This window comes from Poecilia latipinna, unplaced genomic scaffold (genome assembly GCF_001443285.1).
Source record: "Poecilia latipinna isolate Pla-1442-1.1 unplaced genomic scaffold, P_latipinna-1.0 Scaffold1286, whole genome shotgun sequence".
NCBI classification, from domain to species: Eukaryota; Metazoa; Chordata; class Actinopteri; order Cyprinodontiformes; family Poeciliidae; genus Poecilia; species Poecilia latipinna.
Window position 1 is genome coordinate 38,923 of NW_015113902.1, and position 12,248 is coordinate 51,170.

Here is a 12,248-nt window from a genome sequence, read left to right on the forward strand (position 1 = left end):
TGTGGTCACAATGTTGCTGCAGCTTCTGAGCAACCCACAGCGCTCAAGGTTTATTTTTGGAATGCCATGGCACCCGTTCCTTCCATTTGTAGGAAGGGGGGTCGAGTTGGTCTCAACATGAACCTGCCGTTCTGACACTCCGGGCTGGGACAAGCAGGCAGCAGCTGGCCGGCCACCCCCAAGCAGCAGTCCTCCAGGTAACAATTCCCTTCAATTACACCTTTTAATTTCCAGACCAGAGAAAAAGCATTATGTTACAGTGGCAGCTGCTGTTGGATACTTGCTGAGACCTTATGTGTATGGAAGGGTAACTTTTGTTGTCCTCTGCAAAACTGAAGCACTGTCAGGGTTACGATTGCAATGTTTCAACCCCCCTGTGGCTTTAGCACACATTTTTCTATTGATCATCTGTCCAGGTTATAACATAGTGTAGCATTCACTTCTAATTTTAATTGAACAGCTCTAATAAATGCTCACTTTCCACCTTTACCATTAATTAAAACACTGTCCTGTCCTGCCAGGGGAAACCTGCCTGGAGCGCTTTAAACTCCACCAATAAGTTCTTCGCCTGGTAAGTCATTTACCTCTAAACTTATTGCTTGACATAAAATCTGTAGCCTGAATTCTTGCGCATGAGCAGGTAATTTCTGTTTGAGTTTTTTGTTGCACAGCTATTATTAGACTTTCCTCTTTTGAACCTGTGTCCTAAAAGAACTACAAATGCCAACACTAGCAGAGCCTTAAAAGGAGGAATGAGTGTCTCATGTGTCAGGCTGACGTCTAAGTGCAGAAGGGGGAGCTGGGAGAGTTCTAAACATTTACCAGGTTGTACCTATAAATTACCATGGTGACACATAGTGAGATAAGGCTAACAAACACTGAACTTAATTATGCTAGAACCTTAAGCTGCCCGGATGGTTCTCTAATAACCTGAGCTGGTAAATCAGGGTTAAGACTGGTGACACAATGTTCTGCCAGTGTTACACATACAGAGTGTTATTTCTTAGGCCTAAAATAATAACTCCCAGGTTGTGTGCCAAAGCTGCATGTTCATGGGACATTCGTGCCTAATTGGCCCTCATGTTTTCCTCGGTGACATCACGTTTCAAAGGTGTTATCCAGTGTCAGTGGGGCGTGAGATCATAAGGCATAATGAGCGTTCACTTTCAGCCTGTTATAAATTAAAAAAAGCAAACACCTGATTGGCAGTTAGTCACAGTCCAATAATACGTCCCACGTCAGTATGTAAAATATTTATTACAAGATAGAACCGACTGCTAAAACAATTGAAATGTACAGAGGATATGCACTTGTACATTTGCTTTCCAGCAGGTGATCGTACTCTTGTGACAAAGACATTGTTTATGGGGGAAGCTACATCTGGAATAATCAATCAAAACTGCATCATAAAATTCTGATTTAATATCAAACATAAATTTTTTTAAGTCTACTGTGGCTCTCTAGTGTTTAACATGAATGCAGGGACATCAGGAGTACAGCTCTTCTTCATCGTGCTGTTCACATTTTGACATCATGAGACCAGGACAACACGTAAGAACTGATCCACAGTAACGTGGCATTGTGAAGGTCGAGGATGTTCTCTGGCAAAATTGGCCCCTGAGCTTAGAGTGTCACCAGCAGGCTGCAACAGAGATACAGAAAGACCGGACATCCTTTGACCACATCCCACACAGATGACCTCTTCATTGTGAGGAGTGCCCTGAGGAAGTGGATGATTAATGCCACTCAAATCTAAGCAAATTTAGATGAACTGAGAATCACCCAAATGTCAGGTCAGAACATTGAAAACCGTCTACATTAGCATGGTTTGTGTGCTAGACGACCTGCAAGATAACTGAGCACATCATCAGGCAAAGGCGCCATCGTCTTGCATTGACCAGAGACAATTTTTTAAAAGATGTTTTGTATATAGTGGCTTTTACTGAACAGCAAACTGACAGTTAGCTTCTGCACAGGGTGTGTGAGGTCTATCAGCTGAGCCACCCAGAACTCTGGCAGGGGAACTCTGGACCAGTGGGCTTCAGTGCTGAACAGAAACTATGGCCGCCAGAGATGTGGAAACATCAAGAAGAGCGCTGTGCATCAGCCACTGTTGTCACCAGATGAACCTGGGTGGTGGTGTTAGAGTGTGGACTGGTGTGTCCAGTCAATAAAGGACTGCCCTGCACTACCCATACTACCTGAGTAACATCATTAGTTCAGTCATGGTGTCCCTGTATGTTGAACAATCTCATCATCATGGAAGAGAATGCTCAAGGTCACATCATAAGAGAGTGATTGCTGGTCACTGGGGTTCTTCAAAGAAGAACCTGGACATTCTACAGCCCTGAATCCTACAGAAGCCTTGTGTGATCAGCTGAGTCGCCTTGTAATAACTTGTAGTTTTGGACACCAGAAGCTCAATGATCTGAGGGCCGCCCTTCATGAAGAAAGGCCATGCCTCAATAAGTCAATTTATGAACAGCTCTTCAAGCTATAATTGATGGTCAAGGGCACATGACATGTTATTAAGACTTTGACATATTTTGTTGTAACATATCCACCGCTGTTGTTTTGTTTTAATACATTGTTTGAAATGAGGAAATCACCATTGCATGCTAGTGCTTAAATATACTTAAATACTCTACTTTTGTGATATAATATCACAATACTCTATATGTTTCCAGAAATTTCAATGGCAAAACATCCCTAACTTTTTGTGAGTACTGTATATACAGCTCTGGAAAAATTAAGAGTCCACTGCACTGAACCCCATTTGTTATTGCACCAAATCTTGATTTCTGAACTCTTCCCAAGTTAAAACATTAGTATTGTTGTTTCTAAATGAATATGAACTCATTTTATTTGCATTGTTTGAGGTCTGAAAGCACTGCATCTTTTTTCTTATTTTGACCATTTCTCATTTTCTGCAAATAGATGAAAAAATTTTTGTTTGGAATTTCATTCATAAAAGAACAATGTTCATTTTACTCAAACATAAAAAGTAAAATCAGAGAAACTGATCATTTTAAGTGCTTTCATATCTTTTCCAGAGCTCTATATTTATATGTATTTGTATACATATACTGTCACCTCAGACCAAAGGGACTTATGTTTAAAGTCTTTTTCTTTGAGGGGAAAATATTATCCAATTTCTTCTCAAAAACACAGATTTTGTTAATTAGTGGATTTTACATTGAATACTGGACAGAGTTTGAGATCACTGGTGGTTTGTGTTGGCCTTATATTTACAGGCTGTTCCGTACAGTACACGTGAACAAAAAAAAAAGAAAAACATTTTAAGCATGGGAAAATAGCAATTATTTTGTAAAGTGTTATTAAAACATTTGAATGTTTTAATATGGTGAATGTTGTAGTTGTTTGACACAATGGGCATAATAAAAACAGTTGACATATTAGAAGAATAGATACTGATTTTATTTAATATTTTCAAAGTGGCATAAAAATAAAAGCAAAAAAATCTTGTTGAAACGGAATAAAAGTAAAAGCATATTGAGACAGAAGCAGAAATGTATCAACTAAAGCATACATTAGTGTTCAAAGGTGTAAATATTAAGCTAAATATCATAAAGTCAAATTTCGATAAGCAAATGTCCACCACAATTGTCACAACTATGCACTGAGTACTATTTATGATTCTTACATCCAGTTAACAGCAGTTCTTTATAGCTAAACCAAAATGTTTACCAAAATTAAACCAAACTAAACATTTGTTTTAGGATAATTAGGATTTCCAACATTATTAACTGTTTATAAATGCCAGAGTAATGAGTCAGAGATTATTCTGTAACTTTCTTCAAATTCAGTCATTTACATGTTTACTTTTATATAATTTTTTGAACTGTATGAGTTGGGTCGGTTTGGGCCTTCCACAAGCTTGCTGGCATTTCAGCAAGCCTGCTTTGGAAAGGTGGTCAAAGGTTTGAGGGAGTATCAGATGGCTATTTTTATATATGTATTTAACACACTTTGTAACCAGTACATAACTGGTATGACTGGGTTCATTGTCCACTTAGAAGACTATTTTGTTTGCAGGTTTAACTTCCTTGCTCTGGTCTGGAGGTGAGACGTTAATTGTTTAAATTACTCTTCTTTTCTTGTGATGCCAACTTTTTTTTTGTGCAGATCATCATTTCCTCCCAAAATGCATGAGATATCATGGTGTCAGCCTCTTACATCATGGTTGATTAGTTGTTCTCAGGATTTCAGATTTTGCCATTTTTACTCCAAATGTAATGATGGCAATTTTACAGTTTCATTTTAGTTTTATCAAACATGAGTGAGTTTGAAAACTGTAATCTGACTCCTCAGTAATGGCCTCCTCCTGGCTGAGTGGCATTACAGGCCTGTCTTCCCTCTCACTGCTTTGACCAGACAGCTGGATATTAATGTAGTGTTTATGCTTACATATAATTATTTCAACATTTGAATGTGGCACGCTCATGCATCTGGAGATTGTTCCCAAACTGTGAACAATCTCCAGCATTGCGAAATTGGTCCACAATTCTCTTCCTACTTAGATTTTCATGTGATGTTACATAAGTAAGTTACAATAACATGGAATTTTGCTTAAAAGCACAATAATGTAAGGAATTTATTTAAAAAATGCCTAAATCAAAATAGTTCTAGCAAAAAAAAAAAAAAAAAAATCAAAATAAAATTCTGGTAAACTTTGATGAGAAGCTTGTGGAAGGATGCCCAATATTACATAACTTATACAATTGAAAAAACTATTCTACCAAGTCCTGAGGAAATGGATAGAAATGTCTGAATTAGAAGAAAGTTGTAAAAATAAATATTCCCATTATTTTTCTGAAATCTATCAACAAGAAAAAGTTTTGGTAATCCTAAGTGGCCAAAATAACAAAACATTTATTCAGATTTAATGTCATACAGTAAAATGGTTGTGTCTTTTTGTACAGTGTGTAACATCTAATGTCTGCTTTTAGCTATGGCTGGTGCTCAGAGTTTTTGCAGTTTTGATTGTCGTCAAGCTAAAAAGTGCTGAACAGGTCAAACATCGATGTGATCCATTTACTCGAGATGATTCAAACTGTAAACGTTTTACAAATGATCATCTTGAACAGATGAAAACTAAAAAAATAACTCACATTAAGATAGGCTCATAATGGTAAAAACAGAAAATAGGAAGATGTAAAGAGGATCACACAACTATGACCATCACATATTTGTGTGGGCTTTAATTTTTAATATGTACGATTGAGTCCAAAATCAGTCATACCCCTGACAGATTTCTGAAAGTCTTTCTCCTGACTGGAAGCAGGGTTAGGGTTTAGGGTTAGGGTTTTTGTAGGCTGCAGCAAGCATACCAACATGAATATGATTGAGACTCTCTGGGCGGAGCTTAAGATGATGGAGGGCATCCAAGCTTAAAGACTTGGAGAATATATCTGCAACAAATCAGTGGAAAGATGTGAAAAGATACTAATCAATTTAAGGAACGTGTGAGTGCGAATAAAGATTTTTTTCCACTGCTTATTGAGAAAGGTTTGCATTTTCAACATACCAGGATTTTAATGAAATAAAAATAAAAAAAATAATTTACTTAGCCTAAATCTGCCAAGGGTATATATATTTTTGGGCCTGAGTTTGGAGCTGTATGTGCATTTCCTTTAGAGATGGTCAGAAAAAATAGAGACTTTCCAGTTGCAGAGTTCCTGCATCAGCATTTAAGGTGTTGCGAGATCACAAAGGCAACAGAAGAGGAAGGAAATGCTTCCTCAGCAATCACTGTAACACAAACCTGCAAAAGGAACAGAGGAAAAAGATTAGATATTAAAAATGTGAAGCTTCTATTAACCTGATGTATTTTGAAGATAAGTTCTGTTTGAAAGAAAAACTGAGCTTATCTGCTTCCAACTTTTAGAGTATTCAGGATTAAGTTAGTAAAAGAGGAAAGAGATGATGATGTTATAGGCATTAAAAAAAGACAATGTGTTTAATGTGCCGTCCCCTCTGAGCAGCTGCTTTGCGGTTAACACTTCCATTTAAATGACTTGCATTTGAAAACATAAAACAATGAACAATTGTGAAACTTTAGGCAAAGTTTTAAGAATGCCTTGTCTCTTTGTCTCAATAGGGTGCAGAAGCATTCATGTCTGTTGCTTATGGCACTATCCACCAGGTGGGCCTGTTTTCCCAGCAGTACCCTCCACCACTGCTGCCCAAGCCTGGAAAAGACAATGTCCGTCTACAGAAACTCCTCAAAAGGACTGCAAAGAAAAAGGCCTCCACCCAGACTTCACAGTCTGCAACACCTTTCCGGTCAAGCCTTTCCCCTGTAAATGAGGCAAGCGCTGACCTGGAGCGCAGTGACCACTCAACTTCCCCTCAAACACCAGAGACACTCCCTCGACTCCACAGCATCCAGCAACCCCCACGGTTCACCGTCAGGCCACTGTATCAGCATGTGCCGTCCCCTTATCCGCAGAGGGCAGCTTTTGGTCGAGCAGTTAGCATGTCACCTCCCATGGTGGCCGCCCCTTCATGCACGTACTCACACCATGTCACAAAAGTGTCATTAAGTTCTGCTTCAAATCAGGTTTCCAAAGTCTTAGCCTCTCCAGGAGAAGCAAAGCAATCACTGCCATACTCCTTTGTGCCCGAGGTAAGCATACAAACAACTGAACTGAAAACATTTACTGAAAGCCAAGCTGGTTTGAGACCTACCCCTTATGTCGGTACCCCACATTCAAAAATCACAAGTTCAGCTGCAACTCAACATCCGGTACCAGCGGGTCAACCTGTGGTTCGGCCTCTTACGGTGTTGACCCCACTCATAAAATCTAAAAGTCCACGTCCAACATTTAAAGCAACTGAGCCTTCAAAATCACCAAAGCCGATGTTTGAAGTGCCTCAGATTAGGATGTACACAGCAAGCACATCTTATTATGAAACATCCAGGACACCTCCAGTGTACGACACGGCTGGATTAACTGCTATTGGCAGCATAGTACCTCAAAGTAAAACATTAGCAGAAACAAAACAAGAAGTGCTCACAGCATCAGAGACCAGAGGAGGGAAGGTGACAACGACAACAATGCAGCCTCCTTTATTAGACGTAGATCCTGGTAGAAAGACTCCAACATCAGAAGTAAAAGGAGCTGGCCCAAAGGCTGAAGTAAGAAGAGACACTCCAACATTAGAAACCCAGCGAGTCACTCCAGTGTCAGAAATCAAACGAGGAATTCCAACTCCAAACATAGAAACAACAAGACCAACTCAAACAGTTGAACATAAAACCACCACTCCAACATCTGAGGTCAGAGTTCAAACACCAACTTATGAGCTTCTGTCATCCAGGCGACCTAAAACTCCAGCATACCACATTAGCCGAGCCGCAACCCCCGTCTTTGAAATCTCACGACCCAATCCTCTTTTGTTCGCGGTGTCGCCAATCACAGTGGATCCAGAGAGGTCAAGGTCACCCCAAACGATTTCTACTGTGAGCACTTCATTGCCCTCTCTTAATCTGAAGACAACAGAGCTTCCTGAAATTTTACTAAATGGGGATGTCCACTCTGATGTGACACCTGCAGACAACTCTATAAAACAAAGTATTACAAAGTCAAAATCAGAGTCTGATCTGACAAGAAAAGTGACCTCGGTTTCAGCAGTTGGCTCTCAAAGAGCTGTAACTCCTATATCTGTGTCGGCAATACAAGTAGCCACTGCCTATCAAAGGCCAAAAACTCCAACTTATGAAGCCTCTCGCCTTTTGACCACATCACCAGGCTACAAAAAGCAAAAGATGTTAACATCATCTATTTCACATGTGGCCTTTCAGAGACCTAAAACCCCAGACTCTCAAAAGTCAAAGTCTGCTTACCGTGGACTTACACCAGCTGAGTATGCTGCTTACGGTGGAATCAAAACATATTCACCTGCATTTGGCATTACAACCTCAGTGATACCAACAGAAGATGAGGTTAAAGTTGAAAAGGAAGTTTCAAAACAGAGTAGCCACAAAGCAACTGTAAAGGAACAATCAACGGTTAAACTTCCTGAAAGACAGGACACCTCTAGATGTGAAGAAAAGCTGGACCAGAGTCATGCAAAGGCTGGTTCCAGTGTCACAGTCCCAGTCATTGTGGTTTCAACACCATCTGACTCAACAGGAACAATATCAATACAAGATCCATGTACAGCAATGAGTTCAGTTGCAGCAAAACAAGCGGCAATAGTGACTCAAGAAATGCCAAAAGTGGTGGCTGTGCCTTCTGAAAACCAGAAGGAAGAAACCACAGAAACTACACTGAGAAAAATAAAAGATCCTCTTCTAAAAAGTGGCGACCAAGATTCCCTGAAGGTTGTAAAAAAGCTTTTGAGTAGAGGGAAGGCCCAGACTGATGAGGAAAAAGCAAAATCTGATGTAAAATCTGACAAATCTGTCATCATAGAACCAAAGACACCTATTACACAGATTAAGCATGAAAGTTCAAAATCACTTCCTGCTGATCCTACTTCGCCTGTTGAGTTAACTGAAAGGAATACAAAAGACAACACAGAACCATGTTCACCAGATAAATCTGACAAAAAGGGCACTAATGACTCCCCTGCAGCAGCAGCATCTCTTCTTAATGTCATGCAAAAGTCAAAGGGCATGAAATCAAAACCGAGCGGGTGGTTGCGACTAAAGAAACACATGGTGGTGGAACAGGAGGAACCAAAATTCCCAGAGACAGGTTCTCAAGCTGAGATCCAAGAACAGGACCAGAGTGAAGAGATGAGGGTAGAAGAGAAGCCAAGTGGTCATGATGAGAAGCTAGTTACACCCAAAGACATAGACACTCCAAAGGCAACCAAGATGTGGGACGCTGTCCTCTTCCAGATGTTCTCCTCCAAAGAGAATATCATGCATCAGATTGAGTTAAACAAAAGTGAAGATGAAAAAAATGAGGAGAAAAGCAATGAGCAGAAGGAGGTCCCTTCATTTGCGTTTAGGCTACCGGTGTTGCTTTTCAGCCCCAGGTTTGATGCTAAGAAGCTGAAAGAAGCAGCCTCAAGACCAGTATCAAAAATCTCTGTTGTGTTTGAAATGGGTCTGATTGGGCGGAAAGGTAAAGAAGAGGAACCAAAAGACTTTAACAGGAAGGCCAGAGGGTTTGCTGCTTCTTAAAATATGCCTGATGTGAAATGTCCAGATTAAACTGTGGGAAAAAAGCTCAACTTGTTCTGTAAGTTAATGGTAGCAGAGATCGTGTACAGCTCTACATTAATTTATCTGTTAACATAAGACTTCTGAACACTGCTGAAGGAAACTAAACCCCAACTTTATACTTGACAAATGCATTATAGTATGCCGGTAGCTTAACGGGTGTTAGAGGTTTTATTTTTATTAAGTTAGCAAAAATAAGCTGACTTGTCTTAAATGTCTCCAGACATCACAAAACATTAAAGTGTTTATGTAATCTGACAATTTCCACTTTCTTCTTTCATCACACATTTACTAGAGATGCTGCTGAGCCACTGAATATGTATGTACATGGTTGTTGCTTGTGTACAATCTTCCAGTATTTTTATATTTATCAAGAAATGTTAGACTATATGTTAATCCATAATCAAAATAAAAAAACACATTTTTTTTTTTACCACATTGTATTATTTGCCACAACATAACACCTCTGAGTAAATGATGAATGCTTATGTAGAGTTTGTACATGTTTTTTCCCCTTTTCTTTGAAAACACTCACCTCAGTGACAGTTTAATCCTCTGAAGTGTGATTATAAAGAAGAGAGCAGCGGGAAAGTTTATATTAGCAATGATGTTGCTAATAGAAGGCACTAGTGCATTATCCACTAATAATAAACCTCCACAATTACAAATTTGGCATCAGTAATAAACAAACCACTTGGTTAAGTAATCATTGTGATTTTTATTTGGAACATTAGGCAGACACTTATCTGAAACAGAAAACATCACTCCAGAAGCGACTGTAGGTTAGCGTTAGATGGAAAGCTAAGGTTATAAAGAGATACATTTTAGAGGTTATAAAGAAATAAATAGAGAAAATATAGAATAAGGTATTTTTTTGTGAGTCGTCAAAGTTGTAAGAGAAAAGGATTGAAATGCAGACAAAGTGCTGTACAGGATGTTAGTTAGATGGTGAGGGATGATGGGATGGTAGAAAGCTCTGCACTTCTAGACTGTAGTTGATTTTTTTTTTTTTTTTTTACTAAGCATCATCTCCCCTTGATAAACACCTTTTTGGGGGGTGGACAAGAGTCTAATTATCATAGCACTCCATTTTATCTAATAGACTAGATAATAAAGACTAATTATTTTCAAAATAAAGATTTTCATCAACAAAAGCCAATTTTCCATCTTCTTTTTTAGGGAAAGAATTTGATTTGAATGTCAAACCCAAACTGTCTGACATATTTAACTTTTGCAGTGTAAAAAATAACCATCTATGTACTAAATGACACCTTGAAATAATGTTTAATTGCCACTATGTCTCATGTTCTAATAGATTAGGATGCACACATGAAAAAATAAAAATAAAACTCACAATTACAACTCTATTTATGTTTATTGTGTTGTTCTACTTTGTGATGAAAGTCCTACCGGCGCTTTGGCTGAGGTCTCCACATTCATCTACAGAGATCTTCTCATATTTTCCATGGCCAGTGACAATAAATTTCAGTTTTTTCCCATGTGGTGTTGACTGTGGAGAGATGGAACAGAAATGAGTTTATTTCCTTTGAAATCCCTCTGATTTTTACTCAGATTAACCTTTTGACCCGTAGGGTTAAGGTTTTTCCTACAGGTCCATAGACATCAGAGTGATCCAGCTGCTGAGAGCCACTCTGAGCGAGGAGACAACAGAAAACTCCTATCTGAATGAGGAGCTGTGATTGACCCTGTTGCTAGGTGTGATTGACCCTTTTGCTAGGGGTGATGCTGTCTTATAGGGTCTGTGACTGGCTCTTCTTCAACTTCTGTTTAACAACAGTTGACAAATAACTTAATGGAGCATTACTGCCACCCACTGGTGAGGAGTGTTGATCAAACATCAAAGAAAAGAAACAACAAAAGTAATGTATCTTATTCCATCAGACAAATGACCAAAGATTAAAAAAATGTAAAAGATTATGACCAGGTACCATTTACTGATTAAGTCTTTCTGAGATGAATCAATAAGGTCTAGTTTTGACTGTGATTGATTATTGCACAAAACTAAATAAGACACACAAAAACACAAATCACTTGATATAAATTAATGATCATACAGTCCAGATTGGATTAAGAGAAGTGTGCCATGATGATGAAACTATGCAATATCGTATTATTTACCACACAGTATCAACATGCAGTGCCTGCTGTTGGCACAGTTCAATCCATTATACAGAGAACGTCTCTCCTTTCTGTCAGTCAGGCTCACTGACAGTCCTCCTCACTGCTGCTAACATTTTGTCCCTTTAGGAGTTATCTTTGTGAATAAACTTTGTTAACACTTTATTTGAAGGGGTGTGCATAAGACTGACATGACACTGTCCTAAACATGACATAACACCTGTCATGAACATAAAGAAGTCTTTATGAATGTTTATGACAGTTGTCATGAAGTGTCATTCGGTAAATAAGGACACTTTTAATGCAAAGTTGCTCTAAAAGTTGCATTAAAAGTCCATTAAAAGTGCCAACTTTGCATGGTTTTGTAAATTATGATAATTTAATGAATCTTAGAATTCATGAAGTTCTAAGAATTCACTATTTTGGAAAAAATATTTAAACTTTTCCTCATATGTAGAAAAATCACACAGGCAAAACACACATTAATCTACATATTCTACACAGAACTCACAGAAAGATACAGAACAGAACACAGAACATTCTAGAATTTAAAGATGTACTTAGCATCACTCTAACAATGCTGCGTAATTCTGACATGAAGAGACTTACAGCCATGGTCAGCTGTTATTTTGGCAGGGAAATAAAACAGTTGCTACAAACCTTTGCTTTTGGTTCGGTCCCCCCTGATGGGTCTCCAAGTATTTCCCACATGTTCTTCTTCTGCAGCACGCCTCCAGACCTCACATCCTATAAAACTCATCCAGAAGCAGAAGAGAACTGTTAGAAATCAAAGCTGAAAGGATGAGCACTGGGACAACAGAGGAGAAGGAATCTGTTTATCCATAAACCAGATTCAAGTCAAATCCAATCATATGGACAGATTCAGATCAAATTACATTCACTCCTTTAT

General features: G+C 38.7%; 1 protein-coding gene and 1 long non-coding RNA gene across 3 annotated transcripts in view; one reads left to right on the forward strand and one right to left on the reverse strand.

The window, feature by feature from the left end:
* LOC106961294 (uncharacterized) lies at positions 1-2,287 on the forward strand. The gene is made up of 3 exons (XR_001427741.1): positions 1-197; positions 522-571; positions 1,977-2,287. It is a non-coding gene; the product is annotated as an uncharacterized LOC106961294 (long non-coding RNA).
* Positions 1,239-12,248, reverse strand: part of lsp1a (lymphocyte specific protein 1 a) — a 33,919-nt gene continuing 22,909 nt past the window's right edge. Inside the window, exons 11-13 of one of the 2 annotated variants that reach the window (XM_015054913.1) lie at positions 11,999-12,085; positions 10,610-10,709; positions 1,239-1,642 (exon numbers count right to left, since the gene is read on the reverse strand). In XM_015054913.1, coding sequence (XP_014910399.1) covers positions 1,632-1,642; positions 10,610-10,709; positions 11,999-12,085 — 198 coding nt within the window. In that variant the 3' untranslated portion in view covers positions 1,239-1,631. Of the gene's footprint in view, positions 1,643-3,875; positions 5,786-10,609; positions 10,710-11,998; positions 12,086-12,248 lie in introns of those variants that run through there. The other variant, XM_015054912.1, reaches the window with a different exon arrangement.